The 15937-nt window shown below is 40.9% G+C and overlaps 1 protein-coding gene across 3 annotated transcripts in view; it reads right to left on the reverse strand.

Moving 5' to 3' along the window:
• cadm3 (cell adhesion molecule 3) overlaps positions 1-15937 on the reverse strand; it is a 154681-nt gene that overhangs the window by 33173 nt on the left and 105571 nt on the right. For all 3 annotated transcript variants that reach the window (XM_058091024.1, XM_058091031.1, XM_058091040.1), the window contains one exon: positions 6583-6720. In XM_058091024.1, coding sequence (XP_057947007.1) covers positions 6583-6720 — 138 coding nt within the window. The remainder of the gene's footprint in view (positions 1-6582; positions 6721-15937) is intronic.

Here is a 15937-nt window from a genome sequence, read left to right on the forward strand (position 1 = left end):
ATTGGTTTGGTTAAAGGAATATTCCATCCCTGTTCAATTCTTTCCGTTTGAGCAAATAAACCAAATGCAATTGGAATATTTGGGTCCATATATTCATGGCTATTGACATAATATTTGCAAATGATGATTAATCAATGTTAACTATAAAAAGTGATATTGGATAATTCCTCACGGCACACCTGACGGTTTCTCAAGGTACACTAGTGTGCCGCGGCACAGTGGTTGAAAATCACTGCCCTAACCGACTCACTTCACACACACACACACACACACACTTCAAATGATCATAACAAGTTGACCCATGATGGTGAAATAACGGGTATGTGTGTGAGATAATCAACTGTCCATTAAAAAGGCGCATGTGTGTGTGTGTGTGTGCGTGTGCGTGTGACAATGACTGATGAGTGTGTGGCCGCGTCAGGACAGCTGGGCGAAGCGTGGAGCATGCCATCGCTCACGTCCACTCCATCTCCATTGAAGCTCTTTTTCTCGCCACTTGTCATTGATGCTTCAAGAGCCGGTTTGAACACGTTCTAGTCATGTTATGTCAGGGGGGTGTGGCTTCATTTGTCCTTGAGGGAGAAGTAGCTCCTCTGACGTGTGTGACAACATCCGACACGTCTGCAGGTGGAGGACAAAAAATGAAATGTGTGCCTTCCCTAATTTCGACACATTGGAGGGGAAGAAGAAAATCCAATTTTGTTGAGGAGGCAGCAGTCGCTCCAGCTCTCTTTCTGTGCGTATCGACTTTATTTCAGCTGTAAGAGAAAGAATAGATAATCTGCCCTCAAGCAGACGGCCACCCCCCCATCTTTGTGTCCTAAATCCATTCTTTTGATTCATTCCCATCCATAATTACAGCAAATACTGCCAAAACATCTGCACACATTACAATGCATACCTGCCATTTGTTCACATCTACAAAAGATATCATATCACCGCATTGTCCTGCTGCTCCTGACGGCCAAAGATAAATGGCTGCAAACAAAATCTACTTGGATTTATGCTCGGTGCACACCAACAAAGCTATTTTCTCCCCACACTCCACGGTAAAAAATGATGGCGCAGCCATGCCAGAGGCGTAGTTAAAAACTAATCTCTGGGCACAGGCTGTCAAGGACATGCCACAGCAACAGGTGGCGCTATCACTCACATTTGTAGGGCTCTTTAAACCAACATAAGCATGGCCGAATTCTTTCAGGGATGCAATATCTACCTTTGAGTTGATGAACAACCAGAAATCGTAGAAAAACATTATTTTTTTATCTACAAAGCCACTCTGTGGAGTGATGTGCTGGACAATACTATTCCACTCCAGTCCTGTAGGTGGCAGTAATGCGTATTAACAGTTTGTTTCAAGTGCCACACTGAAGCTTTGTAATATCTGGAATTTAAATGTGAAAACTAAATCATTTAGTTTATCCCTTTATTCGAAACTCAGCCCATGTGCCAAAACTAACTAACTAACAAATCGTAACCTTGAAAAGTATAAATAAACCCCTTGATTTGTATATTTATCCAAATCTTAGCTAACAGATCATTGCTAACAAGCTATAAAATGAGCCACAAAAGTAACTAATTAACCAATAAACCAAAACATAACCTTTTGCCTTAAAGGAAAACTGCACTGTTTTATTTCGCCCAAACATGAACACATATTTATTTCTGTTTTGTGTGCATTATACTGAGAGAAAACATTAGTACAAGCGAGCTAAGCTAGCTACTTTGGAGGTACCAATATTTACACTAAAATGAGCCACAAAAGTAACTAATTAACCAATAAATCAAAACATAACCTTTTGCCTTAAAGGAAAACTGCACTGTTTTATTTCGCCCAAACATGAACACATATTTATTTCTGTTTTGTGTGCATTCTACCAAGAGAAAACGTTAGTTATTTGAGCTAGCTAGGCTACCTACATTGGAAGTACCAATATTTACACTAAAGCCCTAACAAAAAAAACTAACAAAAACGGCAACAGTGTTCCATCTGCGTGAATGTCTTGTATATTAACCAAGCTACAGCAAAATTGTTATTGTAGCAGCTAACACGCAAAACTATACCTGGCGGGCTAACACAATGCCTCGAGAGCTGCTTGACTCAGCCAAGAGTTGATACCTAGCTTTCAATTTCGCTACAAAGACTCAACAAGATGCTTGTTTGCTGTCAGCATTTTTTACCTGAGGAATGGAGCATAGGTCTTGTGCTGGAAGACGCAGCCATCTCAATGAGAACTGACATAGTAAGTGTTGTAGCTGTTTCTATGCTGCTTCTATTGTTGACAGAAGTAGCGTTAGCTCCTGGCTAGTATGTGAAATCAATGTGTTAGGAAAGAAGTGTTGGTACTGTATTAAATCATCAAAATACGACAAGATACTGAAAGTATTACATGTTATCAGTGTACTTGTTATTGTATGATCCTAGCATGTACGTATACCCAACAATACAACTTTTTTTTTTAAAGGCTTCGTAGTCCAACTACATTAATTCATTCATTTTCTACCACCTTTCCTCACAAGGGTCACGGGGGGTGCTGGAGCCTATCCCAGCTGTCTTCGGACGAAAGGCGAGGTACACCCTGGACTGGTGGCCAGCCAATCACAGGGCACATATAGACAAACAACCATTCACACTCACATTCATTAACTAGGTAGGATCCAATGATGTGCATTGTTAGCTAGCTCATACTAACTTATTTTCTTTTGTGAGGTTAGGGTTAGGGTTAGTGTTAGCGTGCTAACCACTCGACCACCGTGCAGCCCCCCGTAGTCTAACTAGGTAGGATCCAATGATGTGCACTGTTAGCTAGCTCATACTAACTTATTTTCTTTTGTGAGAATGCACAAAGAATTATGTATTCATGTGTTTTAAAAGTGCAGTTTTCTTTAAGATTCCTTGAAACCTAAAAATAAAGACCTCGATCCGAACTTTAATCTGACTCCTGGCCCATGTTCCACCACTAAACGTGCTAACGAACTAAGCAATTCATACATCAAAACACAACCTATGGTCTCACCTTTTCAAACTCGACAGGTGTTGATACTTACCAATGTTATTATGAGAAGTGTAAGAAATTTCTGCAAATCACACCTTGATCGTGATTTTGGCACTACCTATGCTGACACATGGTTATAAAAAGATCTTGCCTCGACTTTTGCACATAATGGAGGTAAAAGCTGTGCTGTTTTGAAATGTGACACAACCTTTATGTGAATATACAGCAAAATTCAGAGTGGGTAGTTAGGCAGTTTTCGCATAATCCTGCTGTTGAATCCTAAATAACTAACAAATAGCTATGAAAACGTCATCATTGGATGTGTTATCATCTGTTGCAGAGCTTTTGTGACAGAGGGCGCTGTTCGCCAGAGCATATAAACTAAATCTTTATTGGAATGGCAGCAGATGGTGCAAGTGGTGAAAGGGTAGCAGAGGCAACATGTTTGCTGTGTTGGCTAAGCGCAAACATGAGTCCTCAGACACTGATGGCAAGTAGGGCAGGTCAAAACCAACATGGCCGCTATTAAGACCAATGCAAGCACTGCCAATGCCAAGCTGCCAATGCCCGGTTCTCTCCTCAGCCAGAGAGGAGAAAAAAAATGTGAGTTAATTTGTCTTCTCTTGACATCTTCTGCCTCGCCGTCTTGCAGCTTATTCCTTCGCGTTTATCAGCAGCAAAAGAGCATTGGTTCTGACCCGGTGCAGAGCTTGGCTGATGCTGGGCGGCCCCGTGTTAGACCTCATCCCTTCATCCCAACATCCGCCCTGCCTTTTATTGCCGGATTGGGCTCTTATCCCCGGTGAGATCCCCGCCTCGCTATCACTGCCGCGCCGCTGTGTTGCTTTCAGTTGCAGATGTGTCGCAGCTCAGAGGATGACAGACACACACGCTCACACACACACACACACACACACACACACACACCAAACCAGCTTTACATAATCTTGGAACACTGTAAACACTACATGTCTGATACAAGTATTTGTATTATATGTTGAATTACTGTGAATACACCGCAAACACAGTCAAATTGATTTCAGGCAAGATTTTGTTAACTCCAAAAGAAGCAGTAACATCCATAGTATAATGTTAAACTAAAGACTTCCTTTTACACTTGAAACAGTGGAGAATGTTAATAAATGACATATGATAATGAGACCTTCCTCTTCCTTTTTTTATATCGTGGGATCTCGATTATGACCATGGTTTTTCTCTTTTGTTTTTAACCTGCCAATTCAAACAAACTAGTTCTGCCAGGAACATGAAAAAATACTGGAATTTACATCTGACATTTTAGATGAAAACAACAAAAAACAAAGTGTTCATCTGAATCTTGGATTTTAGTATGAATTTCTTTCTAGTGCAGTTTCAGCACTCATATGACATTGAAAGGCATATTTCCTGTGTTAGATGTGTGCTTGAATATGGAAATATTTATATTTTTTGACTAAAGGTGGTCGGATAAGTCAAATTAAAACGAGAGGTTCTCACCCGGGTGCGTCAGATGCTTCTGCAAACTTCGAGGGACAAATAATTTCTGCTTGGAAAAACAGCTACATGCCATGAGTGAGTGCCACTGGGAATACCTGGTAAATACCTGGTACAGGTAGGATTGCAAGGTTTATAGTGTGTGTAAAGCAGTTAATGTGCAGTGCCAATCCTGCCTCACCTCACACAAAAGTTTGGAAAAAAACTTGAAAATGTCTTTGTTTTTCAAAGAAAAACATTTTCATGAATTTCACAAACGATTTTTTTCCATTTCACAAACATTTTTATCCATTAAAATGAGTCAGATGATTTTCAAAGAAGGATGTACATTTTTGCATCGAGGCCTACTATCAACAACTGTCAGTCCTCTGCATCAATCTCCTGGTATGGCTGCTAATCCAAATTCATCATTTTATAAGGCTAATAGATGATTAGAAAAGCCATGTAAAAAATATCTTACCATGCTGTTAACTACTCCCTTCAGAGAGCAGCACAAACTGGGTCTAACAAGGACAGAAAAACGCTGCACAACTGTGCAAGAAGACAAATATCTGAGAGTGTGTAGTTTAAGACAAAGACGCCTCACAGGTCGTCACCTGGCAGCTGCACTAAATAGTAGCCGTCAAACACCAGTGTCAGTATCAACAGTGAAGCGGCCACTTCAGGACTTCAGACTTCATGGCAGGATTGCCAAGAAAAAGCCAGATCTCAGACTGGACAAAAACATTTCCAAGTCATCCCAAACTTTGGAACGGTAGTGTATATTACATCACAGTAGCGATTCACATCCTGCCTTCAACCTGACCTCTTCCCGAGAGAGAGAGAGTTTTTCTCCGAATGACAACTATTGTCATGTTTACTCTCACAAGCTTTTGTGACACCCTTGGTGCTTAACTTCGTTTTACACTTTCATGTCAATTGCTAATGTATATATGCCCTATGACTATGGAAAGGATTGAGTAAGGACCTCAAACAATGCACAACGATGAGCCAATTCAAGAAACAATACAAGCAGTTGATGTTTGCTAAATACAAGGATGAAGAGTCTTGAACCAGTCATGATGTGCTATATATATCACTATATTGACACTTACTATGGTACCCATTATGTCATTGGATGCTCATATCACCTTGTACTTCGGTACGAGGTGCATTATAAAAAAAAAACGAAAAAAAAAAAAAAAACTTCAACCATATTATGAAAGCAGGAAGTGAACAAATGTAACAGTTAGTGATTGTAAAAGTACCAGATGGAGGGGTAGGATTTAATAAGCTTTGCTTCTTCCTACTCCTTTTGGACATGTGGAACTGTGAACTGATTATGTGATGCATTCAATTGTAATCTGATGCATGTTCAAATGAAATTAAACCATTACCATAACCATTACCATTACCATTACGATCAAATGTTTTAATGTTTTGTGCTTCACTTCTGTTTATACTTGCATGGCAGTTGATCATATTAATAAATGAGATGCTGTGATGAAATTCGTCCATTGCACCTTTGTGATTCATCAATAAAGTTAAGACTGGTTGTTTAATTGTTTTAGCTTTTTAATAATACCAGCGGTTCTCTTATATTTACACTTGTACTCCAGCTAACATTTACACCATATACTAGGTGTCCAAAGTGTGGCCTTGTTTTTTTTCTGTGGTGTTTCTTTATTGGCTTGTAGTGTAATTCTAGAAATAAAATCAAACACTTTAAAGGAGGATAAGGACCAAAACGAGGTTAAAAAAAGGTGAAATGTTGAATTTTAGACACAAAGTTGTCATGTGGTCTGCTTTTCCTGAAAAAGATTTAACATCTTTGTAATTTTGACCTTCGGGTTATTATTAGTTTTAGCGGGTTTAATAAAGGAAAGGTGAAAATGATCACGTGACCCCTCATCCATACACAAATACTGGTTTAGGACACACATTAGGACAGCCAACACACACAGACATACACACAGTGACAAGCCAATCACACACACTCCTACAAAAGGATGTTTGCCCATGTTTGTGCTCATACACACACACAAGCCTTGTTTCCCTGCCAAATGACCACACACACACACACACACACACATTCCACCATTGCAGCATGCCTCACCTTCCAGCTCCTCGTCCCCACGGAACCAGTGCAGCCTGGCGGGGGGTTTGCTGCCCGTACTGGTACAGGTCAGGGTGACGGTACCCCCCTCCTGCACTGGATTCTCTACTCCAGAGATGTGAGGTTTTCCTGGCACACCTGGAAGGAAGGAAAGCAAGTAGAAAACAGTGACTTTTTAATCCCGCAGGGCTCATCCTTGTTACTGTGCTGCATATTTTAACTTAAGTTTTGGTGTTCTTGGCTTGGGGGGGCGACGGACTGTGGCGAGAAAAGTTCAACTCTGTAAAACACACTTTAGCACCACTGGTAATGAACAAGTCATGATTTACTGCAGGGTTTCTTTCAGGGTGCAAATTCTAAAAGCGGGAGCTAAGTGTGTGTCAAGCACAATGAATGTGAAGTACTGAAAGCGTTCATTCAGGCTTCCAGCAGCTGAGGATGGAAATGAACACAATGAATGGAATGAATATCCTCATGTTACATCCTCACATTGAATGCAGCTACCTGTATTTGTTAGCACGTTAACTAAAAAAAATACACATTTTGTCAAAGGACATATTTGTAAAGCACAACGATTTGATACTGTGTACAAACGATCTGATTTTATTTGATGCTACGGTTACATTCATTGATATAGACATTAATCTTACATAATAGAATAAAGAGGGCTGCATGGTGGTCAAGTGGTTAGCGCGCAGACCTCACAGCTAGGAGAACAGGGTTCAATTCCACCCTCGGCCATCTCTGTGTGGAGTTTTTGCATGTTCTCCCCGTGCATGCGTGGGTTTTCTCCGGTTTCCTCCCACATTCCAAAAACATGCTAGGTTAATTGGCCACATATATATATATATACCATATTTTCCGGACTATAAGTCGCACTTTTTCATAGGTTGGCTGTTCCTGTGACTTATACTCCAGAGCGACTTATAAATGAAAAAAGTGTTTATGTTACATAAACAATGTTCACCTTTTGTGTTCATGTTTATTTTTGGTGTAGCTGAATAACCATTGTGTTAGCATATCTTACACCTATTCAGCCTGTTCTCTATTCTTTTATTGTTACAACTTGCCTTCCAAGAGGACGTAATGTCTGTTTTGGTCATGTAGTTTGTAAAATTAATTACCCACAAAAAATGCGACTCCAGTGCGACTAATGTATGTTTTTTTTCTACCTAATTATGCATTTTTGGCCTTGTGCGACTTATACTCCGGAGCGACTTATAGTCCAGAAAATACGGTATATAAATAAAATACACTGTATTTTCTGGACTTTTTTCTGGATATATAGACCATATTTTATACATGCCGTGTATATATATATATATGTATATACACCGCATTTTCTGGTATGTATAAAATATGGTCTATACATCCAGAAAAAAGTCCAGAAAATACGGTATATGAATAAAATACACCGTATTTTCTGGACTTTTTTCTGGATATATAGAACATATTTTATACATGCCGTGTATATATATATATATATGTATATACACCGCATTTTCTGGTATGTATAAAATATGGTCGATATATCCAGAAAAAAGTCCAGAAAATACGGTGTATATATATATATATATATATATATATATACAGTGAAGAAAATAAGTATTTGAACACCCTGCTATTTTGCTATTTCTCCCACTTAGAAATCATGGAGGGGTCTGAAATTTTCATCGTAGGTGCATGTCCACTGTGAGAGAGATAAACTAAAAAGAAAAATCCAGAAATCACAATGCATGATTTTTTAACAATTTATTTGTGTGATACAGCTGCAAATAAGTATTTGAACACCTGAGAAAATGAATGTTAATATTTGGTACAGTAGCCTTTGTTTGCTATTACAGAGGTCAAACGTTTCCTGTAGTTTTTCACCAGGTTTGCACACACTGCAGGAGGGATCTTGGCCCACTCCTCCACACAGATCTTCTCTAGATCAGTCAGGTTTCTGGGCTGTCGCTGAGAAACACGGAGTTTGAGCTCCCTCCAAAGATTTTCGATTGGGTTCAGGTCTGGAGACTGGCTGGGCCATGCTAGAACCTTGATATGCTTCTTACGGAGCCACTCCTTGGTTTTCCTGGCTGTGTGCTTCGGGTCGTTGTCGTGTTGGAAGACCCAGCCACGACCCATCTTCAATGCTCTGACAGAGGGAAGGAGGTTGTTCCCCAAAATCTCACAATACACGGCCCCAGTCATCCTCTCTTTAATGCAGTGCACTCGTCCTGTCCCATGTGCAGAAAAACACCCCCAAAGCATGATGCTACCACCCCCATGCTTCACAGTAGGGATGGTGTTCTTCGGATTGTACTCTTCATTCTTCTTCCTCCAAACACGCTTATTGGAATTATGACCAAAAAGTTCTATTTTGGTCTCATCTGACCATAAAACTTTCTCCCATGACTCCTCTGTATCATCCAAATGGTCATATGCAAACTTAAGACGGGCCTTGACATGTGCTGGTTTAAGCAGGGGAACCTTTCGTGCCATGCATGATTTCACATCATGACGTCTTAGTGTATTACCTACAGTAACCTTGGAAACGGTGGTCCCAGCTCTTTTCAGGTCATTGACCAAGTCCTGTCGTGTAGTTCTGGGCTGATTCCTCACCTTTCTTAGAATCATTGAGACCCCACGAGGTGATATCTTGCATGGGGCTCCACTCCGATTGAGATTGACCGTCATGTTTAGCTTCTTCCATTTTCTAATGATAGCTCCAACAGTGGACCTTTTTTCACCAAGCTGCTTGGTAATTGCTCCGTAGCCCTTTCCAGCCTTGTGGAGGTGTACAATTTTGTCTCTGGTGTCTTTGGACAGCTCTTTGGTCTTCGCCATGTTACAAGTTAAAGTCTTACTGATTGTATGGGGTGGACAGGTGTCTTTATGCAGCTAACGACCTCAAACAGGTGCATCTGATTCAGGATGATACATGGAGTGCAGGTGGACTTCTAATGGGCAGACTAACAGGTCTTTCAGGGTCAGAATTCTAGATGATACACAGGTGTTCAAATACTTATTTGCAGCTGTATCACACAAATAAATTGTTAAAAAATCATGCATTGTGATTTCTGGATTTTTCTTTTTAGTTTATCTCTCTCACAGTGGACATGCACCTACGATGAAAATTTCAGACCCCTCCATGATTTCTAAGTGGGAGAAATAGCAAAATAGCAGGGTGTTCAAATACTTATTTTCTTCACTGTACATACATATATACATCGTACCAGTGTATTTTACTTATATATCGTATTTTCTGGACTATAAGTTGCTCCAGAGTATAAGTCGCACAAGGCCAAAAATTCATAATTAGGTAAAAAAAACGTATAGGTCGCATTTTTTGCCAGTAATTTATTTTCCAAACTACTTAACCAAAACAGACATTACGTCCTCTTGGAAGGCAAGTTGTAACAATAAAAGAATAGAGAACAGGCTGAATAGGTGTAAGATATGCTAACACAATGGTTATTCAGCTACACCAAAAATAAACATGAACACAAAAGGTGTCCAGTGTTTATGGAACATAAACACTTTTTTCATTTATAAGTCGCTCTGGAGTATAAGTCGCAGGAACAGCCAACCTATGAAAAAAAGTGCAACTTATAGTCCGGAAAATACTCTTATATTTCTGCACGGTATTATATTGTATTACATTATATTATTATATTATATTATTCTAGGGTCAGGCTAAAAATCTTGCACACACTGCAGAGAAATGCAGTAAGATATATTCACAAACAGGAAACACCAGCTCCAAACAACAACAAACCAAGACTGGTTATCGGTGGAAGGCAGAAGGAGTGCAGACATTTTTGAGAGCAGCCATGATGTGCCAAGACGTTCTCCCTCCTGGAGAAGGTTTCTTGAGATTGACATTGTGCTTCAATCAATCACACTGTTAAATAAATGTAGGACGGTGAATACCGATGGCAAAGTCTTGAAACCCAGGGGAGGAGGGTCTTTCGTCTCTGGCTTCTCCTTGGCACAAACGCCGGCCAAGATTCCCGCTAGTCAAAGGCTGGGCTTCATGGTTGTCATCCGCCTCTATTTCTGATTCCACACCGAATGTCTCACCATTTCATCCGCTTTTAGTCACACTACCCAGGCTTGTGGCGGTGAATCATAACGCCGTATGTATGTACACTTTCTGGCCCTCACCTCAAGTGTGTACTGAGTGGGAAATCACTGCTGCTCCAAACCAAAGGCTCCACAAGGAAAAATCAGAATACATTCATTCATTCATTTTCTACCGATTTTTCCTCACGAGGGTCGCGGGGGTGCTGGAGCCTATCCCAGAGCTGGGTACACCCTGGACTGGTTGCCAGCCAATCACAGGGCACATATAGACAAACAACCATTCACACTCACATTCATACCTATGGACAATTTGGGGTCACCAATTAACCTAGCATGTTTTTGGAATGTGGGAAGAAACCGGAATACCCGGAGAAAACCCATGCATGCACGGGGAGAACATGCAAACTCCACACAGACATGGCCGAGGGTGGACTTGAACCCCCGTCTGTACAAAATAATACCTTAAAAAGACAATCAAAAGTGGTCATTTAACGACAGCAAAGCATGCTGGGAAATTAGTAATCTGCCCATTCAACCGCTGCAAATTCTTTTAAGTAACTCATAGATTGAGATGTTTTTGTGTTGATAAAAATTAATAAGGAGCAAATTTCAAGCAAGGCATGAAGTCACACAAAAAAATTACATTTCCCCCACTCCCATGTAAAAATATTTCCATGCGGGTGGGGGGTAATGTGGAGTTCAGCTGTCAGTTTTGGCCCCCTGGATGATTGAGTTTGATACCCCTGCATTATCTTCCAAATTACAAGAGACGACAAAGGTTCTGATTACTTGCTAAATATAGCAAGTGATTGCACTTGCTACGTGTTCTTATTCTCAGGCAGACTAAAGGCCTCATTTATAAAATGTGATGGATTCCGGTACAAAACATTGCATATTCACAAACATCACAATGTACATACAAAAGAAAAAACTTTATATATCGATAAAAGCTCTCATTTTATCCCAACGGAAGTTATAGTATAAGCATTAGCTAGTTATAATATAAGCATATTTAAGCATATATAAGCATATTTAAGCAAATAGTATGTATTTTTTTGCCCAAAATAAAGTGTTTCCAGTATCCGGAGAAAACCCACGCATGCACGGGGAAGAACATGCAAACTCCACACAGAGATGGCCGAGGGTGGAATTGAACCCTGGTCTTCTAGCTGTGAGGGGTGCGCGCTAACCACTAGACCGCCGTGCCACCCAATCAGAAAACATGTAGAATAAAATCACTATTAAGACTGCTTCATTTCTTTTTACACTTGCATGGCACTCAAAAGGGATTTAAAACATTGCCTGCACAGTTGGACACAGTTTGACCCGAGATCAGATTATTTCTACCTACAGGGTATTATCAAATCAGAACAAATGGTGTAGGCGGCACGGGGGTCTAGTGGTTAGCGCGCAGACCTCACAGCTAGGAGACCAGGGTTCAATTCCACCCTCTGTGTGGAGTTTGCATGTTCTCCCCGTGCATGCGTGGGTTTTCTCCGGGTACTCCGGTTTCCTCCCACATTCCCAAAACATGCTAGGTTAATTAGCCACTTGTCCATAGGAATATGAATGTGAGTGTGAATGGTTGTTTGTCTATATGTGCCCTGTGATTGACTGGCCACCAGTCCAGGGTGTACCCCGCCTCTCGCCCGAAGTCCGCGACCCTTGTGAGGAAAAGCTGTAGAAAATGAATGAATGAATGAATGAACAAATGGTGTAGTCAGCCATTTTTCTTGTATAGGATCAAGTCTGATTCTATGTTTCTGTTTGCATCCCTGCCTTTAAACCTGACTGATTTCTTACGCCCCAAAATATTATCATGTTACATGCAAATTCCGTTGAACTATGACTCAGTCTTCGTCACTGAAGAAGCTGAATGACTCAGGCAGACCGCGCAGTTTTTCAATGGGGGTGTTCTGTATTAAGTCAACGGTCAGAGGGAAAAAAAAATGAAGCCGGCCGACTGAAAAGCATCCCTCCTTTCCCACAGGGCTTGTTTCTTGAAGCCGCCACAGCCCAAAGTAGAAGACCGTGTGCTTTATTACTGCTCCGAGTCCTGCAACAAGCTGAGGCGTAAACAACACAAAGCATCCAGAGAGGGAAGCTACGCGTCTGCCTTGCTCGTTTCGCTCCATCTTCATCACGGCGGCAGGCGAGCAAATTAAAGTTTCCTCACCGCTCTCCTGCCGGCAGCGCCATGTGGGGGCGGCGTTGCTTTTACTTGACTTTTTGAAAATAATCAACAGTTTTCTGTCAAGCAGTTTCAACGTGCAGCAAAAGATGGTGGATGGAGGGAAGAACCTCAGAGGATGAGGAGAAGGGAAAGGAACACATGATGAGGATTTGAAGGGTGGGCCAACATTACGGCCTACTAAGAAAACTCCTTCAACGATGCTTTCATGGACCTGTCATTTCAAAGCGCTAATTTTACTTCAAGCACTAAAACACACACAGACCAAAGCCCATGTGATTCTTTATCAAACGTATACGAATTTATAAAAAACATCACTCTCTCCAGTGTTCAAACTACTAATTGTTGCTAGGCAGAATTCATTCATTCATTCATTTTCTACCGCTTTTTCCTCACAAGGGTCGCGGGGGTGCTGGAGCCTATCCCAGCTGTCTTCGGGCGAGAGGCGGGGTACACCCTGGACTGGTGGCCAGCCAATCACAGGGTACATATAGACAAACAACCATTCACACTATGGACAATCTGGAGTGGCCAATTAACCTAGCATGTTTTTGGAATGTGGGAGGAAACCGGAGTACCCGGAGAAAACCCACGCATGCACGGGGAGAACATGCAAACTCCATACAGAGATGGCCGAGGGTGGAATTGAACCCTGGTCTCCTAGCTGTGAGGTCTGCTCGCTAACCACACGACCACCGTGCAGCCCGCTATGCAGAATTGTAACTTAAATCATGACAACCCCATAGGCCACAGATGTCCCAACCAAAGGGTAGCAAAGGATGCGTGCCACATTTTTTTTTTGTGATAATTTTCTTGATAATGACCAAATAACTTAAAGGGGATCTGTTATGCCTTTTGGCAAAAGAGGCAAACATCAAGCAGAAGTGGTTGGAGTTGCAGGTTCCAGGTGAGGAGAAAAATATGGGACTGTTTTTTTGAGCGTGGGTGAAGTTGGACTATCCGCCAACTGCAACTAACTGTTACTGAAGTCTAATGCATTCAGAAGTGTAAGCTGCAAGTTACAAGTTAATTTATTATTGTCCTAACTGTGTTTATTTTGTGTTAGTAAGTGGTTGTAAGTGTAATTATAGAGTGTGCATACAGGGAGCTACAAGCGCACCGATGTCTGGAGTTGCTAATAGCCTTTTCCACCACAATGGGTGGATCTACCAAAACATTTACACTACCGATGTTGTGTCAAGATTGTCTACAATCAATAAACATATAAATAAATAGACCTGCGTTACCACTCTTTCATACACTGTAAGCCAGGGGTTTCCAAACAGTAGCTCTTTAGCTCATGAGCTACTGTTCCCTAACACCGGAAGTCCTCAGGAGCACTTGAGAGTGTGACCAATAACAGTGGACTGGGCGTGCCGTGGGTGAAACGACTTAAAACAAACTGTTTTGCAAAGCCAAGGAAATACAACTTGAATAGGTACAGATTCTGGAAGATAGAGAAAGCTCTCTGTGCTGGTTATCATGTGTATCTGAGTCCACAACTTAATACAAAGGGCCAAAAAAATGAACATAATAGGTCCCCTTTTCTACAAAAAAGCACCTTAATGTTGCTATGATATGTGCTGATATAATAACCAGCTTGCTAGGTCTTAAGGGCAGCTTGGTAATGGTTTAATTTCATTTGAACATGCATCAGATTACAATTGAGTGCATCCCATAATCAGTTCACAGTTCCACATGTCCAAAAGGAGTAGGAAGAAGCAAAGCTTATTAAATCCTACCCCTCCATCTGGTACTTTTACAATCACTAACTGTTACATTTGTTCACTTCCTGCTTTCCTAATATGGTTTAATTTTTTTTTTCTGCTTGTATTGTTTCTTGAATTGGCTCATCGTTGTGCATTGTTTGAGGTCCTTACTCAATCCATTCCATAGTTTGATTCCACATACTGAAATGGTATGGCTAGCATAACGTAGTCCTAGCATAGAAGTGTTTCAAATGTATTTCTTCCCTGAGATCATATTTCTCCTCTCTTGTAGAGAAGTATTGGATGACATTTTTAGCTAATTGGTTATTTTTAGCCTTATGCATTATTTTAGCTGTTTGAAGATTAAATATATCAGCAAGTTGAAGTATTTGTCATTTTAGAAATAAGGAGTTAGTATGTTCTCTGTAAGCGGCATTATGAATTATCCTTACTGACCTTTTTTGCAGTACATTTAGCGAGTGAAGATGGATTTTATAGTTATTAGCCCATATTTCTACACAAAAAGTAAGATATGGTATAGTGTGTGGAGTGTGGAGTGATTTCTGATTGAGAACAAATTTTGCTTTGTTCAATACTGAAATATTTCTTGCCACCTTATGTTTTATATTTGTAATATGCAACATTGGTGACATCATCTTGGAGCGTTGGCATTAATTATACAATTTTTTTGCCATTTTTACAAAAAAGTGCAATTAGCTAATCAAGGTAACGAACAAAAATGTGCAAACCTCGTCAATATTTTATGTAGCAGCATTTGATGTAGCGCGCTGTGCGCACGAGCCGTGGAAATGAAGCGTCATTGAATATTAACGAGGCGATAATACTGTACATATGGTGTTAGCTGCAAAAAAAGGCTTGTAGAGAGCTGAGAACACAAGGGAATAAAACATTCATGAAGGATTCTATGCAGGGCTAAAGAGGTTGCAAAGAAGCTAGCTGACGCGTGGCCGTTTAACAGCGACCACGTGTGACAACAACGACGACAAATGTGCACGAACGGCTCCGTTCTGAAACTCAATATCCCGCCCTGACGTTCCCTTGGGTCTCTGTTGGCTCTTCTGACATTTTACCATACATTTTTTATGGTCCGCCTCGCTCTCCAGGGTCATGAAAAATGTATTGAAGGCAGAAAACACAGTGTCACCGCTGTCAATTACAGCAAATGAAAAAGAGGCTTGAATCACAATTACTGCAAATTGAAAGGAGATGTGGAGGAGTTGCTTTCGTGGTAATTTGAATTTAAAAAGCAGAGGTGGAACTCGCTCCTTGCCCTTTTTGTCACGTTGCGCCACCGCCGCCCACCTAATACAAACCACGCTGACATTTCAGACCGTGCCGGCGTCCTGAGTCACTTTATTTCATTATC

The sequence above is a fragment of the Doryrhamphus excisus genome, chromosome 1, assembly GCF_030265055.1.
Source record: "Doryrhamphus excisus isolate RoL2022-K1 chromosome 1, RoL_Dexc_1.0, whole genome shotgun sequence".
In the NCBI taxonomy this organism is placed as follows: domain Eukaryota; kingdom Metazoa; phylum Chordata; class Actinopteri; order Syngnathiformes; family Syngnathidae; genus Doryrhamphus; species Doryrhamphus excisus.